At 53.1% G+C, this 18,485-nt stretch overlaps 1 protein-coding gene across 5 annotated transcripts in view; it reads left to right on the top strand.

Annotated features, from left to right (window-relative positions):
- EFL1 (elongation factor like GTPase 1) overlaps positions 1 to 5,967 on the top strand; it is a 139,000-nt gene extending 133,033 nt beyond the window's left edge. For 4 of the 5 annotated variants that reach the window (XM_064569794.1, XM_064569797.1, XM_064569792.1 and 1 more), the window contains one exon: positions 5,664 to 5,967. In XM_064569794.1, coding sequence (XP_064425864.1) covers positions 5,664 to 5,852 — 189 coding nt within the window. In that variant the 3' untranslated portion in view covers positions 5,853 to 5,967. The remainder of the gene's footprint in view (positions 1 to 5,663) is intronic. The other variant, XR_010404799.1, reaches the window with a different exon arrangement.
- The last annotated feature ends 12,518 nt before the right edge of the window (positions 5,968 to 18,485 follow it).

Here is an 18,485-nt window from a genome sequence, read left to right as displayed (position 1 = left end):
CATTTTATTTTTGATGGCTGCATAATATTCCATTGTATATATATATATACCACATCTTCTTTATCCATTCATCTGTTGATGGACATCTTGGCTCTTTCCATAGTTTGGCTATTGTGGACATTGCTGCTATAAACATCGGGGTGCACGTACCCCTTCGGATCCCTACATCTGTGTCTTTTGGGTAAATACCCACTAGTGCAATTGCTGGATCATATGGTAGCTCTATTTTCAACTTTTTGAGGAGCCTCCATGCTGTTCTCCAGAGTGGCTGCACCAGCTTGCATTCCCACCAACAGTGTAGGAGGGTTCCCCTTGGGAGAACCTCCTTTTTAAAATGAATTTTATAGTCAAGTCAATCAGCAGAGTAAAGAAAGGTGACACTTGAGAGAAACAGACTTGATGGGGCAGATTGTAGTTGGGCAGTTCCTGTCCCCTGAATTGAGACAAGAGAAGCTGCTAATCCAGGACTCACACATGTGAGTCTGCTTCTCCTTAAAAGAACTCACATTCTTAAAGCTCAATGGAACCACAGTTACTGTTGTTCTCACTTATGTTTCTTTTTTTTTTTTTTTTTTTTGGTCAATACAATCTTCATCCTAACAGATTTATTGTGAAATTTTTCTTGCATTTTGTATCTTTGTCTAGAAACTAAATGAGGTTTTGGTGGTTTTATTGGTTTATATCTGAATAGATGTCATTGCTACATTACATTATGTAGAAAACAGGAGCTCTAAAACATTTACCCTAATTGGCTCATTTCCGAATGGGAGTGGGTAGTAATTTCCCCCTTATACACACTTTGACCGTTTCGGTTTCGGTTTTTGGCACTCAGCTTGTGCATAAGAACACATACCAGTGAGAAATAGAAGGAATGGATTTATCAAAGGAACTTCTGAGGAACCACATCTGTAGTGTAAATACGTTTTCGTGATGTTCTTAATGAAACACATCATGACAGTCTTCTGCCACGTGGTTTAGGGACCAGACATGTGATTACAGGGCAGTGTGTCTAAACGATATTTAGAACCGAAGAGGGATTCATCCCACTTTGAAGCAGTGACACTTTTTTCATCAGTGCCACCATTGTGGAAACTGCTTCTAGAACCTGCGGCTCACACTCCGGAGTATCTTAAGGATGATGAGTCGTCCATCGCGGGACGATGGCCTTGACCCACACTGTTGACAGGACCGGGTTATCCTGTGTTTGCTCAGAACAGAGAGTGTAGTTAGTGATCCCTGGGGTTCTCTGCACATAAGATCCAAAGCAGGTATTCACAGCGGGGGTAATGGCATCGTGATTGGAGGAATTGTATGTTTGAATTCATATAGTCTATTGTTTGTGAGAATACACCATCACCTTACAGTCGGACTTAACCCTGACAGTGGATTTATAAAATGCATTTTTAAAAAATCTGTCAAGTTTTCATTATTTCCTAATTGCAAATAGGCAGGTAGGCTGTTCTGTGAAAAGGATCTCGGAGTAGAGTGGCTCAGATAAGGCAGAGTTTCTCTTTTGCATCTGGGGCGGCAGCCAGGGATGGTGGGGGCTCACGGGCAGGAGCCTGGGGTCCTTTGGTTTGTTGCCTTTCTCAGCACTTGGCTTCTGCCCCCCACCGTACCCCTGCATCCCAGCATTGCAGCCACGAAGAGGGAGGCATGCTCCCTCCCTGCAGGGACACGAATGGGGTTTTGCACATGTCCCATTGCCCGTAACCAATCTGTGGTCACATTCGATCATGCCCTCCTAACAAGGAGGTTGGGAAAGGTCGTCTCTGACTAGATCAGGCGTCAGCAAAGTATGGCCCATGACCTGCTTTGGTAAATAAAATCCACTGGCTTGTAGCCGTACTTGCTCGTGTACATGTTTCCTGCGGCGGCTTTCACACAGAGCAGAGTGGTTGCCCCAGGGACCGTGCGGCCTGCCGTCCAAACTCTTTTCTCTCTGGCTCTTCACAGAAGTGAGCCCCCTCGTCCCGAGCCTAAGGATGCCCTCCTGAAACACCTATCAGCCAGTGCCATCCGAGAATGGGTATTTAGGAACAGCCAGTGTAACAACATCACGTTTTTACCCAATGGGCAGTTTTTGTTAATGTGAAAAACCACGATGGTTTTTTTCAGTCTCCTTTCTCAATTAAAAAAAAAAAAAGGCCAGAAATCTTACATACTTAATAATAGTGGTTTTTTAAAAAAATTACTTCCTGGCTTCGTTAGTTTGTTATTAACAGTCCGTCTCTTAATAACTTTAAAGAAGAACACAGCCAAGAATTTGGTGCTGTCCTCTGTCATCCCCCTGCCACCTGTCCTGGTCCTCTTCCCCAAAGCATCACATCTTTGAAAGTCTTGAAAACGATGTTATAATTAAATGTCATTGATCTGATCGTTTCTGGCTGTCTTGGTTTTCCCCCCGTAGCTAGGTTTAGAAATAACGCAGTTGTTGAGCTCCGGCTTCTCACTCCAAGGCACTTTCTTTCACTTGTGTCCTATCCCACCATATAATTTACAATCAAGAGCTTTTGAGAGCAAGAGCTTCAAAAAATAGAGGAGATAAGATTACAGGCATTTTCCACGAGGAAACCTTTGAAGTCAGCAATCCCATAATTTCTCTTTCTATGTTTTGCCCCTTCTATGAAAAAGGAAGAAAAGGAGCTAATAACAGGCACAGAAAGAAAAATATCCCAGCCAGTGCCGGGCTACATGCGTGTCAGCGCGAGCTCGGGGTTGGCTGCGTGACCCTGAGGCCACCCCGCGGGGCGGGCCAGGGCTCACCCGCCGTGAGGAGCACCCCGTTAGGATCACAGCAGTGCCCAGCAAGTGTTTCCCACCTGCCGGCCGTAGTCCTGGTGGTGGCTGGGCGCGGGACTGACAGGGAGCTCCCCAGGCTCTTTCCTTCTGGGCTCTTTTTCCCTTTCTTCTTCTTCTTGGGTGCCTGCCTTCCCGTGAACTCGAAAATCCATTCCCTTCAGGCTGTGGGATCGCAAAAAACCATTCTCACCCTGGGCAGTTGAATTCTGGTAAACCAGTCCAAAAACAGCATCTTTTCTTCCGAACTGATGCCTCGAGGAGGCTGTTCTGTAGGGCCCAGCACAGCGTGGGCACCTGAGCCCACGGGAGGGGTGGTCCGGAGCAGGTCTCCAGAGGAGGCCTCCAGCAGATGGAGGTGAGTGCAGGAGGCCTTGGAGTCTTGGCCAGCAAGCTGAGCAAACCTCAGAAGGCCATGCCTGAGGCCCACACAAAATGAGATCTTTTGAAACTTCTGGTCTTATATTTTTGAAACAAGGACTCTGGTCTGAAGTTGGCCAGTCTGAGTCTAGTGTCTCTCAACTAGTAGCTCATTTCTTGCTATTTATAAAATTTGTCACTTTTTTAGCAGGATTAACAACTTACTCGCCACTGCCCCTCTCAGACCTGCTAAGAACATAGAGCTTCTTTACATTCTGTGATGGGTTTATTGTCCAGCTGGAGAGGGGAGGGCGCCAGTAACCAGCTTAAAACTAGTCTCCTGCAGTGTAGACAGTCTTTGTGGATGGCTGCCCAGGTGACTGTTCCATTTACCAGCTGCCTCCCCTTGCCCGTGAGGAGGGGGCTTGTGTGGCTGTGGGGTGGGGAGGGAGGAGGCGGCCTCCTATCTGCAGTGCCCTCTCCATCCTCCCTTGCCTTTTGGAGACATGTCTAGCAAGAAGTTGCTGCAGCCAAGGTTGAAGAGCTTGTTGCCTGTGTTCTCCTTTAGGATTTTGATGGACTCCTGTCTCACATTGAGGTCTTTCCTCTATTTGGAGTCTGTTTTTGTGTGTGGTGTAAGGAAATGGTCCAGTTTCATTCTTCTGCATGTGGCTATCCAATTTTCCCAACACCATTTGTTGAAGAGACTGTCTTTTTTCCACTGGACGTTCTTTCCTGCTTTGTCAAAGATTAGTTGACCATAGAGTTGAGGGTCCATTTCTGGGCTCTCTATTCTGTTCCATTGATCTATGTGTCTGTTTTTGTGCCAGTACCATGCTGTCTTGATGATGACAGCTTTGTAATAGAGCTGGAAGTCTGGAATTGTGATGCCACCAGCTTTGCTTTTCTTTTTCAACATTCCTCTGGCTATGCGGGGTCTTTTCTGGTTCCATACAAATTTTAGGATGATTTGTTCCATTTCTTTGAAAAAATTGGATGGTATTTTGATGGGGATTGCATGGAATGTGTAGATTGTTCTGGGTAGCATTGACATTGTCACAATATTTGTTCTTCCAATCCAGGAGCATGGAATGTTTTTTCATCTCTTTGTGTCTTCCTCCATTTCTTTTGTAAGTGTTCTGTAGTTTCTAGAGTCTTGGCCAGCAAGCTGAGCAAACTTCAGAAGGCCACGTCCGAGGCCCACACAAAATGAGATCTTTTGAAACTCCTTTACCTCTTTGGTCTCTTAGGGCTTTTGGTACAATTGTAAATGGAAGAGCAACTATTTTAAAATATATTTTTCTTTCATTTCTGTATTTTAAATTGAGAAGTGTAGGATTTGAGACCACTTAATAAATACCACCCCCTCCTTCCCCTAATTGAGAAACGAGAGAAAACAACAAGAAGAATCAGGCACATTCGTGTCAGACTCTCACCTTCATTGCTGGTGAAGCTGACTGTGGAGAATGTGGTGTTGACCGCAGGTGGTACTGAGCGCCGGGTACCGTGCTCCAGAAGGAGACCTGCTGGACTGGCAGGAGCCCTGGGCGGGTGGCCGCTGTCAAGGGCACAAAGGGACAGGGCAGGCCGTGTGCCTCCAGGGGCAGCTTCTGGTGGGGGGGGGCGGGAAGAGGCCACGCTCCCCAAGTCTGTTTCCACCTCTCACACTTACCAGTCAGATTCTGGGCTGAGGAGGCAGAGAGAGGCTACGAGTGTTGGGCTCGTGGAGCTTTCTCTGCCTGAGGGAAACCATCGGGAGTGGAAACCGTCCCCCCACCCTTCTGTCCTGTCCTGGAAGTCAGTCCCTTGGACGTGGACCTCAGGAAAGTCCGTGTCCAAGGTCGGCACTTACGTGGGCATCGTGACCTGGATGCTGGTCATCACAGAGCGATGGAGCCCCCTCCACCTCGGCTGCTTTCCCCCGCCCCAGCTCTGCCCCCTCCGTCCCCCGCAGTGGCAGCCTCAGAGAGAAAGTGTCCTCAGCGTGCCCGCCCCTGGACTTGTCTTCCTCGCTGGCGGGGTGGCGAACAGCCGTGGGCCCAGAGGAAAGAGGGAAGGAGCTGCCTGTGTCTGCCTCTCGTCCGGGGAAGATACGTGAGCCAAGCGGTCCGGCTTACCAGGCACAGCACTGAGTTTTGGAGCAAAAGGCTGAGTCGTCAAGAAGGGGCTTATGTGTGTCGGTCTTTGCTGGGACAGAGGCAAAACTGATGAAAAGACCCCAGTACCCAGATATATCCTAGTGAAAGGGGTTTTTTATGACATTATTCAAAACGGAGAGTTTCCCTTGTTCCTTAGTGTGAAGTGACGGCTCTGGGGCGTGTGTGTTACCGGCTCTGTCAATCCCACTTCCGTTCATTCCCACCTCCTGCGAGTCTTCATTCTTGTTACCATTTCTAGCAAGCTGTTCATTGCTTCACTGTTATCCTTCAGCTAAGACTGATAGACCGTCTGAAATGAAAGTACACTTGCCTGACCCAGCGTGTTTTATCCCCTTCTCTTCCAAGGTCATTCCCAGCGACCCCTTCTGGGTGCCGACTACCGAGGAAGAGTACTTGCACTTTGGCGAAAAGGCTGATTCCGAGAACCAGGCCCGGAAGTACATGAACGCGGTGCGCAAGAGGAAGGGTCTGTACGTGGAGGAGAAGATCGTGGAGCACGCAGAGAAGCAGAGAACCCTCAGCAAAAATAAGTAACTTCCACTGCCGGCGCGTTCTTGTCTTCCTATGCCAGGGCTTGATCCTGGAGAGACACCTCCATGCCGCCTTCTCTCTGCGCGTTCACTTTCAATAAAGCTGATCCTTATAAATATTTTGAAGAGGGTGTCAGAGAACATGTTTCCAAGGTGGTTTTCTGATTGATTCTGGTATGCGGGGAGACGTTACAAACGACGCAGCAGCGACTTGTCCCCACCCCGTGTGTGACCCCCTGGCAGTGAGCCGGGTGCCTTGTCGGGGCAGCAACCCCCACGCTGAGCAGCCACACCTCTGCCCGGCGTCACGCTGCCATCCGGATTCTCCACGTGAACGTAGCTCACGGCTCATGCCCGCATCACGGCGTGGAATCCTTCCATCACTTGGAGGAGACCGCGTGCTCGAGAGACCACCTACCTTTTAGCTGGTTGACCCAGGCGCGGTCACAGCGACCTTCCTGCGGTTGGTCTGTCTGGCCAAACAGTGTCCTGTCCGAGTGCTGCTGGCCTCACCCTCTGTCTTCACATCCCCTCCTGAATCACATTGCCCGTGTTCAACTAGGTGTTAAGGACAGTTATGCCCTATACCTTTGCTTTAGAAGAAAAAAGTAATTTCTGTAATTTCCTTGGCTGCTTCCTCTTAGTCTTAAAGGATATTAGCCCATGTGACGAGATCATTGCCTTTATTGCAAATATTTTTCTTAAATCTCCTCGGCTGCGTCCTTCAGGGAGCTCTCCATATAAGGAGCAAATGCAATTCAGCCAAAAATAGATTTTGTAATTTTTGATGTTGCACTAATAATTTTTATAGCCACTTGAAGGATTCTTTTTCAAAACACATAAAATGATCAGGCCAGACTTTGTTTTCGAAATGCCATGTTTTTTTTTCCCCCCTAATAAACTAGGTCAATAAACTAGGTCTTAATACTAGTTACAGATTTTATCTTTAAGGGTCAGGCGCTGGAATAGCTGGGCGAGTCTGACCTGCCCAGACGTTGAAGAAAATGTGACCAGGTAATTGACTATCTGTTTAAGCTTAAGAAGTACCGATGTTTGAATTAACTTAGGAGAGTTACTCCACGTACTGGCTTATCTCGAAAACTTTGATAGCGCAGGAAAAGCTGACACGTCGATTTATGGCATTTGTAAATAACATCCTTCACGACGCCAGATGTGCTGTAAAGAGTATTCTTAGACCCTACCCTTTATCAGCACCCGCTGCGTGTAATAGAGGAGGCACGACCCGGGAGACTTGGAGCTCCTCCTGCAGTTCTGTCGGCCCCGCCAGATGTGCGGGTGTGGGGGCCGAGGGGCGCCGGGCTGACACATCGCCTCCTTTCTCCGTGTTTGAGGGAGACGGTCATGAGCAGTAAAGTCACCGGGGAGAGGCCGGCCAAGGGATAAGCTAAGCCGCCATGTGAGTCATCTGCCCCCCACCCCTCCCCCGTCGATTCATGGTGGGACCCCAGTCACCGAAACCCCGTCCGGCTGTGTCCGTGTCCCAGCGCCTTGCCCACACCCTGCCTCGGTGGGAGCTCGCCTGTTCCTGTTCGCTCTCGCAGACGCACTGGTTTCTCGCCCTCATTTGTAAATGGGCCTCGGCAGCCGTGAGGATGACTGGGGGATAGGGAGCCACAGAACCAGGACCCTCACTCCTGGAGGTCCAGGGGCAGCCGTCCTTTTGCTCAGGCGACATCAGCTTAGTGCCTTTTCCCCGCCAACCCTGGAGCCCCGGCGGGCCAGGGGAGAGAGGCGGGGAAGGGACATGCTTTTTGGGTCAGAGTTTTCATAGAGCTGAAGCAACATACCCAGATCCCATTATGGTCCTTGGGACACTATAAACACACACACAGATATATGTATGTGTATGTGTGTGTGTGTGTGTTGAGAAGAGTGCACACCCATGCACGCACACACACAGAATTACTTGATTCTCACACATGTTGGATGGAGTAGGAATAAGGAAATCCAGTAGGGCCTGGGAAGAGCAAAGTGCACAGCCCATGGTCCCATTCCTCACTCGGGTATGCCCCTTGGTCAGCCCTGTCCCCAGGGCATCATAAACTGGCTCCAGGGATTGTTGCCTCATGTGAGTTGGGATCATCAGTAGAAGCTGAAGCCTCAGTGTGGCAGAGGAAAGGACTCGGGGCATCTTTATGTTTATGACATTTATATTCTGTGTCTCCAGCCTAGTAGGGAAAGCTATTAACAGTGTCAAAGTTTCAAAATCATATAATGGCTCAGTTTATGGCTTTTAAGTTTAGAAAAATAACTGATTTCAGAAATGAGGTGAACTTGTGCACTTGGAACTGAGCATAGGGACCTGAATGGGGAATATTCCTCCTCTCCTGTCTTACAACCAACAAATAAGGCTCACGGCCACAGGCAGCTCGTCCCAGAGCCAGAGCCCTTCAGGGGAATAGATGATTGAATCTGGGAATTAGAAGGTGTTCCATTGTGAAGCAGTCAAATTAACCCCATTTTTTTTTTAAAGCAAAGAGCATTTTAAACTTTCTAAGCCAGACCCCCCCCCCAAAAATGATAAGATTAATGATCAAAGCCAAGAATTTAGATCAGATCCTAAAAGCAAGATTATGAAGGCCAATCAAAGCATGGGAACCAGAGCAGGGGGGCACCGAGCCTTTGTTTTGATCCTGTTCCGCACCCAGAGCCTGCAGCACTAAGAGCATCTCTTGGTGACCCGGGAATGAGATGGGAAGGCGCCCCCCTGCCGTGTCTCTGCCTTCCCAGCGGAGCCAGGTGCTGCAGACTCCAGAGAGACAGAGTAGCTCCTACCAGAGGAACTGGGCGGGGGGGGGGGGGGGGGGGGGGGCGAGGGCTTACCCAGAAGGGAGGAAATGAAGGGTCCAGGCCTCTCCCTACTTGGGTACTCCTGGCCTGGGGCTGGAAGGAGGCTTGATTGTGAGGAGGGGATGGAGCTTCTTCCAACCCACACGTCCCCATCCTCTGGGCCTGGCATTCCTAAGGAAATTCCAGAGGGCCAGGCGATCATATTCCACCCAAGTCCCTCCCTGGGCTCACCTACCTCAGCCCCTCAAGGTGCAAGCTTTTGGTTCGGGGATTACTTCATTAGCCTGTTGGCTTTGCATATCTCTGCCAGGTCTCTGGGTCTGGCTGAGATGATCTTCTACCTTATAACAGAGAAGTTCTTAAGTCTTAAAAAAATAATAAAGTTAAAAATAGAGATACAAAGAAAAAAAATCATGCTCTCTTTTCAGCGATTAGTTGTAGAAAATTTATAGGCTGAGTTTATGATGTAATAAAATCCTAATGATCATTTCAAAAAAAAAAATTCTTAAGTCTTTCCACATGTGTATGTTGTTATTTTAGGATTGGGACATGAAAGGTCACAGGATAGAACCAACCAAAAAGTTTGTTTGATTTGAGAAAGAGCATCCACATTCACTCTGGACAGAACACTGCTGGACGGAGGAAGGAGCTCTGGGCCTTTCAGGCCCAGCAGGAGCAAAGAAAGGGAGGAACCAGCCGGGGGATCTGGGGCACTTATAAATGTGCTTTTAAGGAGCGAGGGTTGGATCACGCTGGACAGAGTTGTTTGAACATCAGATTTAGATGTTTCTTTTTTTATTTGCCCTAATTCTAGGAAAAAAAAAAAAGTGACCTTATAAGAGGTCCAGTTAAGAATGTTTACTCCCCTTTTATTTTAAATTTTTAAGTATATCTAGAAAATTCAGAGCTGGGGACTTTTTCTGTTCTGCCCATCACATGAGATCCCTGACAATGCACACTTTTCATTTTATATGCTACCTTTTCCAACGTCGTTTTCTTTTATGAAAACAACTTCACGTTTTGAGAATGTCACCTGGAGATGAATTCATTTGGCTGTTAGCAGCAGCTTTGGGGTGCTTTTAAAATTGCCACGCCCCGTCCCCACTCAGCCCTTCCAAATAAATAGCGTTCAGCATTTGGAATGGAGTTGGATACAGAAAATGTGGTGCTTACTGGTCAAATACTTCTCCGAACCCGGCAGAAGCACCCTGACATCTGAGACTGTCCCCGGCCTTCTCTCTTTAAGAGCTGGTTCCCTTCCCCCGGAAAAGGTGGATATTGCTGAGGTCACGGGCACAGAGCCTTCCTCAAGGAGCCCTTGTCCGCCCTGCCCAAGGGGAGCCCTGCGCCGATGGCCCTGCTCACCAGCAGCTTCCCCCTGGCCAACACTGCAGGGGGGTCCTGGGGGTCTCGCTCAGGCCCAGAGTCAGACTCACGTTCTCTGGGGCCCCAGGCCCCTGCCCACCGCCGCTGCCACCATTCACGGGGCCACGCTCCTGCCGGACCCATAGAGCTGGATTTTCTTTCTTTTCTGCCTTTCCCTCTTTGTGTCATCCTGTTGGTGACAGGTCTGAAAGCAGTGGGCCTTTATGTCCCGGGGTTTTATGGAGTCTTGAGTAAATCAGCTCCCTGGCACCCAGCTCGCCGCAGGACCAGGCGGGTGTCCCTGAGGCCTGGCTTTGGGCTGGGTTCAAATGGCCGTCACCAGTGGACTCAAAATTATTACCTCCTCCTGTTACTCAACCAGTCGTGTTTGCCGCCTTCTTTTTGTATGTTTCTCCACCAGATCGTCCCTTAGAATCCCCTAAAAATAGCCGGGTCTGCCTCCTTCTCATACCCCGAGCTTCTGAGGAGACCCCCCCCCACCTCCGCCATTACGTGGGGTACGACGTGGTGATGGCGGCTTGCATGGAGTCCGCACACAGCTGGCAGCCGGGTGAGGCTTGAAGACGGGGCGCCAGAGGGAAACGGCCCCCCTGGCCGCTGCGGTCTGGCCCGGACAAGCAGTTTTGAGAAGTGGCCGTGCCCAGTTTGGGAATCCGCGCTAGAAGGTACAGTGGGTGTACATGTAGCCCGGGCATCTTTCTAGAAACTTCTCCCACAGAAACATCCACACGAGGCTGTAACAGCCCCCAAAGGGAGGAATCCCAGCGTCCATGGTGAAGACCTGCTTACATCCGCGGTGGCTCCGGAGACCAGCGGGGTCACCGACAGCCACCCCTGGACGTTTGAAGACCTTCAAGGGCATGAAATCCCAAGATTCTCTACTTTGCCTGAATCCACTTTTATCACGTATTTATGATGTTCGTGTACATTGTTAGCGCTCAGAAAAAACCTGGAGACCCAGCAACAGACCTGCCAGGCTCTTCCCTCGGTGGCCCTCATTACAGAGGGCCTTTTCTTTCTGCGCTGTGATTTTCTCTCAAGGTTTTCTGCAAATCCAACAGGTATTCCTTTGATGCTCAGAAAAAGGTAATTCCAGGAGCTGAAACAGCTTCTTCAGTCGTCCTGGCCGGTCGCTCGGGGCACCGTGTTCTGGTTGCCGGGGGCTTGAGTGGCTCGGTGTCCACAGTGAAGTGGGAGTGTTGGGGAGGGACATGGTTGGTGCTGCATGGAGCATCTCACAGGCCGAGTCGAACGCACTAGATCGGCTGTGACCTCAGGCGGGGCCAGTCTGATGCCTGGTCACCCCACAGGGCAGCCCCGGGGCCCGTGCGCCCACCCCCCACCCCCGCCCCCTACAGCGTCTGTTAAGGGAAAGGGCCGGATGCACCTGTCCGGGAAGCGGGCCGTTCCTAGCCCCGTGTCTGCACTCGCAGGTCAAGGACATAGGGTCTCTCGGGAATGTGAACAGGAACTCTGGAGATTGGAGCCAGCTGGGAGAGGCACGGAGGGGAAGACAGGAGCCCTTGAGAGTCCGTGGGAGGTGGAGGGGCTGGGAAGTCACCAGAGCTCTGTGCCCAGCTTCTGAGGCGGGGTCCTCGAGCCTCCTGGGACCCTGACCACATTTTGGCGACCTGGCCAGGTGGCACACCTGGGCCTGAGGCCTGGTCGCTCGAGGCCTGGCTACATAGCCTCAGTCCTGTCCTGCTTCCCAGGTGTACCTGTCCTCTGTAGGGAAACCTAAGGGCACGGTCTGCTCAGCCTAAAATGCGCACGCGTGGAGTCCACCCAGCCCTGGGGTCTTCTGACCTCCTTTTAACCAGAGCACTCTCTCCAGAAGAAACCCAGTGTGAAAGTTCCAGTGTAAAAGCGGTCGGATGGCAGGCAGGAGGGAGGAAGAGAGGCCCCCGACCTGACCCCAAGAGCACGCTGCAGCTCCTGGCAGACTCCACGCAACTCTGAGGGGTCAGCAGAGCACATCCGAGAACCCACAGCTGTAGATCCCACTCAGGCGGCACGCCCCGTGTCCCCCCTGCACACCCCAGCCCCTTTGCTGGCTTCCCAGAATTGCACACGTGCATACCATATCCAGGTCCCCCGCCCCCAGCCGGCTGCTGACTCGTCACCAAGCTCCCAGCATCTGCAAACGGGGTAACTGAGGTGACTTAGATGCACATGTCCCAGCCCCCAAGATTCCTGTTCTAGAAGGAGGGTCTGGGCAGACACTTTACTTCGGTAACGAAGGCCTGGAGCAGGCCCCGGACCAGCAGCAGCCTCACCTGGGAACGAGTGAGAAATGCGAATTCGCAGGCCCACCGGAGACCTACCAAATCAGAACCTGGGGGTGGCCCCGTTCGTCTTTCTAGCGCTTCTCACGCACTCTGTGGCTTGAGGACCGCTGCCCAGACTGTGGCAAGGAAAGGAGCAGCTCTGAGTCCACCCGGGATCTGCTCTTCAGATGTGTCTCCTGGACCAGTCTCCCACGACCCCACTGCAGGTTGTGAGTAAACCCGGAAGAAGCTGCCTTGCTAGATCTCCCAGGCTGTGGGGGGAGAGGGCAGTGCGCCCCCGTCCCTCCTGGTGCGAAGGACGTTGGGGGAGGCAGTGAATCCCCTGCTGCCCAGAACGCCCTCAGGCTCAGCACACTGGGCTCTAGGGTCACGGCTTCATTTCCATACCGTGGACACCCCACCTTGGAGATGCTCCCAGGGAACTTCAAGGAAAAATCGGGGGCCCCTTTCCAAGAGCCAAGAGTCTCAGGCAAGCAGAGGGATCGGGGTCCTTCTGTTCCTCCACAGTGGTCTGGCCTGGTGCAGCTCCCCTTGTACATAAATGGTACATTTTCCAAATCTTACAGGCTCTGGGACACACACACACACACTGATTACTAATTCTTTCACTGGATGCAGCGACCCTTGGTCACCTTCCCTCTGGGTTTTTACATTATTTATGTACCAGAAATGCAGGTCTCAGAGCACAGATGGCCTCACACTGTTCCTGGTTCTGCACAGGCGGCACGAAAAGAGCCCACTGAGGCTACTGAGCATCGCGGGGATTCTTTCCAAGATGGGTGCCTGCCTCGTTCATAATATACTGACTCCTTCCCAAGATGATTCAGCGTTTTTATGACAATATCAGAAGTTAGGAGAAGAGGGCGCCTGGGTGGCTCAGTTGGTTAAGCGACTGCCTTCGGCTCAGGTCATGATCCTGGAGTCCCGGGATCGAGTCCCGCATCGGGCTCCCTGCTCGGCGGGGAGTCTGCTTCTCCCTCTGACCCTCCCCCCTCTCATGTGCTCTCTCTCATTCTCTCTCTCTCAAATAAATAAATAAAATCTTTAAAAAAAAAAAAAGAAGTTAGGAGAAGAAATACTAGTTTCTGAGCTCCTACCGTGTGCCAGACTCCATCCGAGCACGTTCTGTGATTACCCCAGTTAAACGCCGTGATTCCCAGATGGCGCCTTCCGATCGATGAGGAAACTGAGCAGACTGGCGAAAGACCTCGCTCAAACATCACACAGATGTTGGCATGCGGGCAGTATGAGTCAGGGGGACCTGAGATGTTTCATCGCCGTGTCATCGCCGTGCTCTTCTATCAGGGAAGGCCCTGTGAGCTCCTCGGGTGGCCTACTGCTCACGGTTGACAATTGGAATCTGCTCTCCGGTGCTCTGAGTCGTGGAGGTGATGAGAGGCGGGAGGTGGCGCGGATGCTTGGATCGGAGCGGCCCAGGGGAGGCCTCACCTCCTTTCCCCGTGGGTCATGACCAGAGAGCTACCATGTTTCGCCAAATAGGAAAATACCCGGCCAAACCCGCCCCTACTTACAGCTCTCACTGTCGACTGAAAAGTACGCTCACACGTGGAATCGAGGGCAGTCCGGCATCACCGATCATGTCACGATTAGTTTTTCTCTGTTTATCTCCATCTACACAGCTGGACTTTGAAGACTGGCGGCGAAAACCATCAGCCCCGCTGCAGACGCTGGCTGTTCAGCTCGGCTGTCTCGGATTTGGGAGGTACCTGCGGTGGAGACAGCTGGATCAAGGGGCTGAGCAGGTGGAGAACGGGCTGAGAGGGACCAAAAGCTGTGCTCCCAGGCACGGCACGAAGAGCTGACTCCAAACGCCCCGGCGAGCCAGCGAGCTCATTACGGTAACAGCCCCTCAGGGGCTGGGCACTGTGCCAAGCAATTTACAGCGAACCCTCCAGAACCATTAATCATTTACCCTGTGCCAGGCGCTCTCCTGCCTCGTGACGATTGTCTGCGGCAGGTACCCGTCTTCCAGGTGAGGGGACCTAAGTGCGGAGAGACGAAACCAGCTGCCCCAGGCCCCACAACTGGCAGAGCTGGGAGTCGAGCCCGGGCCCCAGGCCGCATGCTCCCGAGCACCATGCCAGGCTGCCCCCTAATTGAACGGGATATGTACTGGTTATACTTCCATTTACAGATGCCGGTCTAAGGCTCACCGAGCTCAAGCTCCTAAAGGTCAGCAGCTAACCGGTGGCGGAACGGAGCCTCAGGCTCGCGGGCCGGCGGATCCCCCACCCCACCCCACCCCCCGCGGGGCGTCCGCTTGCTGGTCTCCCCGCGGGTCACAGAACAGCCAGAGAGGCTGCGTGCATTCAGTCAGACCAAGAAGACCAAGCGAGCTGCGCAGAAACGTTACACTTCGTGTCCTTCATAAGAAACACATTGTTTCCAAGAAATTCACCCAATCTAGTTGCATCTGCCCCGCCCCCCCCAAGCCTGGTGCCCTCCCAGGCTGGCCCAGCGACCCCGCAGGACCTGTGCCCATTTCCGATGTGAGGGCTCGGCTGGGCGTGTGGTGAAGGGGACCGAGGGTGAAAGAGTCTGCCTCTCACGGACTCTTCAGTGTGGGGTGGGCCGTGGGCTGTGGGCAGAGAGGGAGAGGGAGGTGGTCCACTGAGAATGAAGGATCGGGAGTGAGATTTGTTCCGCTAAGAAACAGGTACTGAGGTCCAGCCGTGTCCCAGGTGTGTGGCAGGTGCTCGGGAGGTACTGGTGAGCGAAACGGAACGTCCCAGGTCGGGGAGGAAGGCGTGCCAGCCATCTAGGGCAAGTGCCTTTGAGGGAAAGACTTTAGGCCCCAGGCCCTGACCTCCTGGGGGTCAGAAAAGCCTCTACCGAGAAAGGGACCTTTGGGCATGGCCAGGCCAGGCCGGGTGAGCCCTCTGCTCTGAAGGCCACGGGGGGCATCCCCCCTGCACCCCCAGCAGAGTGAGCAGACCTGCCTTGTCACCCCTCCTCCTCCGTGGGCTGTCCGCCGTCACCACCCCGGCGGGGTAACAAGGGAGGAGGAAGGGGGCATCCCACCGGGCCCCCCGAGAGTGCCTGTGGGCACCGTGCTGGGGCTTTCGCACATCTCCCGTGTCCCCTGTGCTTCCGGGTAAGAGGGCCTAGAGCTGCATTGGCCAAGGCCAGATTCAGAGCCAGGCCCTTGGGGTCTCATGTCAGCCTCTGTGATGCCGCCCTCCTGGGACCTGAGGGAAGGGGGTGACAGCAACAAGCATGGTGGGGGCCGTTCGAGTTGAGGTCAGCGTGGGGGTTGAGGGGGCAGAGGCCTAGGCCTAGACTGAGGGTGGGGGCGAGGGTGGGAGAGGGAAGGGGGAAGAGTGGGCGAGTGGGGGCCCCGTGGGGGGGCCTCCAGGAAGGAGTCACGGGCCAGCAGTTCTAGGAGGAAAATGCCCCATCGGTCCTCTCGGCAACAGTGTTGCTTCCTAGAGACACTGAGGCCAGGCTCAGGCACAGAGGGAGGGACCCTGGGGCCAGGATGGACCCGGCCGGGCGGCCGCCGTGTGTCTCCCTCCAGCAGTGAGCAGGCCCCCCCGCCCCCCCACCCCGGAGGACCGCTGAAATGCCTGGTTTGAGGTTCTCCCAAAGCTTGAAACTCTTAGCTCCCATACTTGGTTCTGGAACTTTCCTGGCTCTTCAAACCCGTCCCTTGTGTCAGACCTAGAAGAGGAATTCTCCGCTGAGGATGGTGTTGGCACCCGGGGGACACTTGGCAGTGTCTACAGAAACCACTGGCATCCAGGGGGGACGGGCCAGGCCTGTTGCTCAACAGCCGACAGCTCACAGGAGTATCTGGCCCCCAGTGGGGTCCTACGAACCACAGTCCTATTTGTCCCAAGACAGTGTGAAAACCACAAAATGCCCATCAAGGTACACAGAGAAAAAATTGTCACAGGCACCTCCAGCTCATGGGTACGCCCCAGCCCTTCCCCCACGCGGTGCGGGGACACACGCCTGTGCGCACTGTGGCCCAGAACGCGGGACGGACTTTGCTGCCCAAGTGGATGGCTTTTCAAGGGTCGCCCCAGAGCTGCCTCCTGGGACCGGCCTGGGGGCAGTGCCGTCCTGGGTGGGGACAGGATTTCCCAGGCAGGCTTTGGCATCCTTTCGAGAAAGAAAATACTTTCCCTGTGGCTCATGGGTCTGCTCCTCTGGAGTGTGAGCAGTGGCCCCTCGGTGCGGCTGCCTTGGGCTTCTGGAACGTCCGGGGCAGGGGGTGGGGTCCACAGAGCTGCTCATTCCTGGACACACACGCCCGTCCAGGGCAAGGCAGCTTTGAAAAGGGACCAGGGTTGAGGGGATGTGAATGGGAGGCGTCTGGCACTCTCCCTGCTCCACGTTGGTAAACATATGGTCTGAATTATGACATTTGAGATGGTTTTCAAAACACGCTGCTCCGTGTGAGCACTTTGATTGGATCCTGGGCCCAGGAGACCGAGTGCAGGAGACATTTTGGAGACTCTTGGGGAAATCTGAATGCAGCCTGAGAATAAGGTGATAAAGAAATTAGGGTTCATCCTGCGAGGTGTTATAACAGTGTTTTGGTTCAGCAGGGCAGTGTCCTTGTTTTCTAGAGACACAAATTAAAGTATTTGACTCTAAATTGGCGTGAGACCTCTAGTTTGCTTATAATCTGTGGGGGAGGCAGGTGTTAGGCAAGGAGACCGCAAGATAAGTGTAAAGTTACAAGCGAATAAAAATGACAAGTGCTATAAAAGAGAGGATGGAAGAGGGGCAAGTGACTGAGCAGGAAGACCTACGGAGCCAAGTTTGAGGGGAGGAGAGGGGATGTGCAAAGGCCCTGCAGCTCGGCTGGAGGCAGCATGGCAGCTGTGCGGAGGCCAGTGTGGCTGCTCTGAGGGAGGATGGGAGCGGGAACCGGCCGGGAAGGTAGAGGCACGGATGAGGATGCTTGGTCTGTGGGCTACTCCGGCTTCTGTCTGCCGGGAACGGTGATCAACCTGAAGTTTGCTTTCTGTGTCGATGGCTGTCCCACCCCAGCTCTCCACGGTTCTGCATGGCTTCTGAGAGTCAGACGCACCTTCCGCCTGACCCCTCCTAAGATGTGCCCTCTGTGGCCTTTGTGGGGGGTCCCCTCACCCCTTACCAGGCCAGGTCCCTGCGTCTCAACCCGAGGTTCTCACGCGCTGGCTGCCGGGCAGCCCTACCTCCGGCCTCGGCTCTCCCTTCCCACACTGAGCCTCTGTGTCCGCCCGGTGTGACTGTTCCATGTCAACGTGAAGAGCTCCCTGCGAGGAAGAGTCTTCCCAGAGTCGTGACCCAAAGGCGGGGCACTAGGCCTCAGCCCATTTCTCAGCGACCCCCGCCACGTCCTGGGGAAGCGGGGACACGTGGGTCCGACCCACTGCTTCTCCTGCCCTTCCCCGGCCCATCGAGAGGAGATAGTGGGAGTTCTGTTTCCTCTTCGTGTCTGGAAGAGTTTCCTCGTCCCTGCCCAGGCCCTAAACCCCACAGGGTATCTAGGGGTATTTTCCCCACATCCCAGAACACACTCCGTGACCTGCGTCTACTGGATTTGGCACGAGATATTACCATAGATGAGAGTATATTGGTTCGCGATGCTCCAGATAATAGCCTTACTATAACAGCACATTTGATGAATAGTTGTTCTTATGCCCCCTTCTGAGAGGTTCCTTCTGGACCCTACAGAACCGCTTCCTCTTTAACTGAAGAACCATCCTGGGCTCGTCCTCACGGAGATCTCTGCCTCTGGAGTCTATGGTTTGGTGACGCCCGCTCATAACTGCTAGACACTGTCAGTTTGCAGTGACGGAGCCTGGAAGGGCCTCCCGGAGCCTCCGTGTGCCTGTGGGGTCTTCCTCCCTGGATGCAGACCCAGCCCAGCCCCTGAATCCCGGCTCTCAGATCCCCTCTGGCGGAGCCCTGCCATATCGCCCCGCCTGCCCCTGCGGGGCTTTGCTGGCTCCAGCCATGTGGCCCTATAAGAGAATTGTGAGCGGTTAACCCCCCAAACAAGCTGGGCCTTATCCTATAAAACGAAGACCGGACAGAAGTGTTTCCCCCACTAATTTGTTGGCAGGATAAAAATCAGGAAGGGGTAAAAACCAAATACTTAGCGAGTCCCTGTGAGGTGCGAGGCCCTTCCCGAA

This window comes from Mirounga angustirostris, unplaced genomic scaffold (assembly GCF_029215605.1).
Source record: "Mirounga angustirostris isolate CCGP_5_RB_7025 unplaced genomic scaffold, mMirAng1.0.hap1 SCAF_9, whole genome shotgun sequence".
Taxonomy (NCBI): Eukaryota; Metazoa; Chordata; class Mammalia; order Carnivora; family Phocidae; genus Mirounga; species Mirounga angustirostris.
Note: the sequence above shows the minus strand (reverse complement) of the source record. Positions and strands in the feature narration are given on the sequence as shown.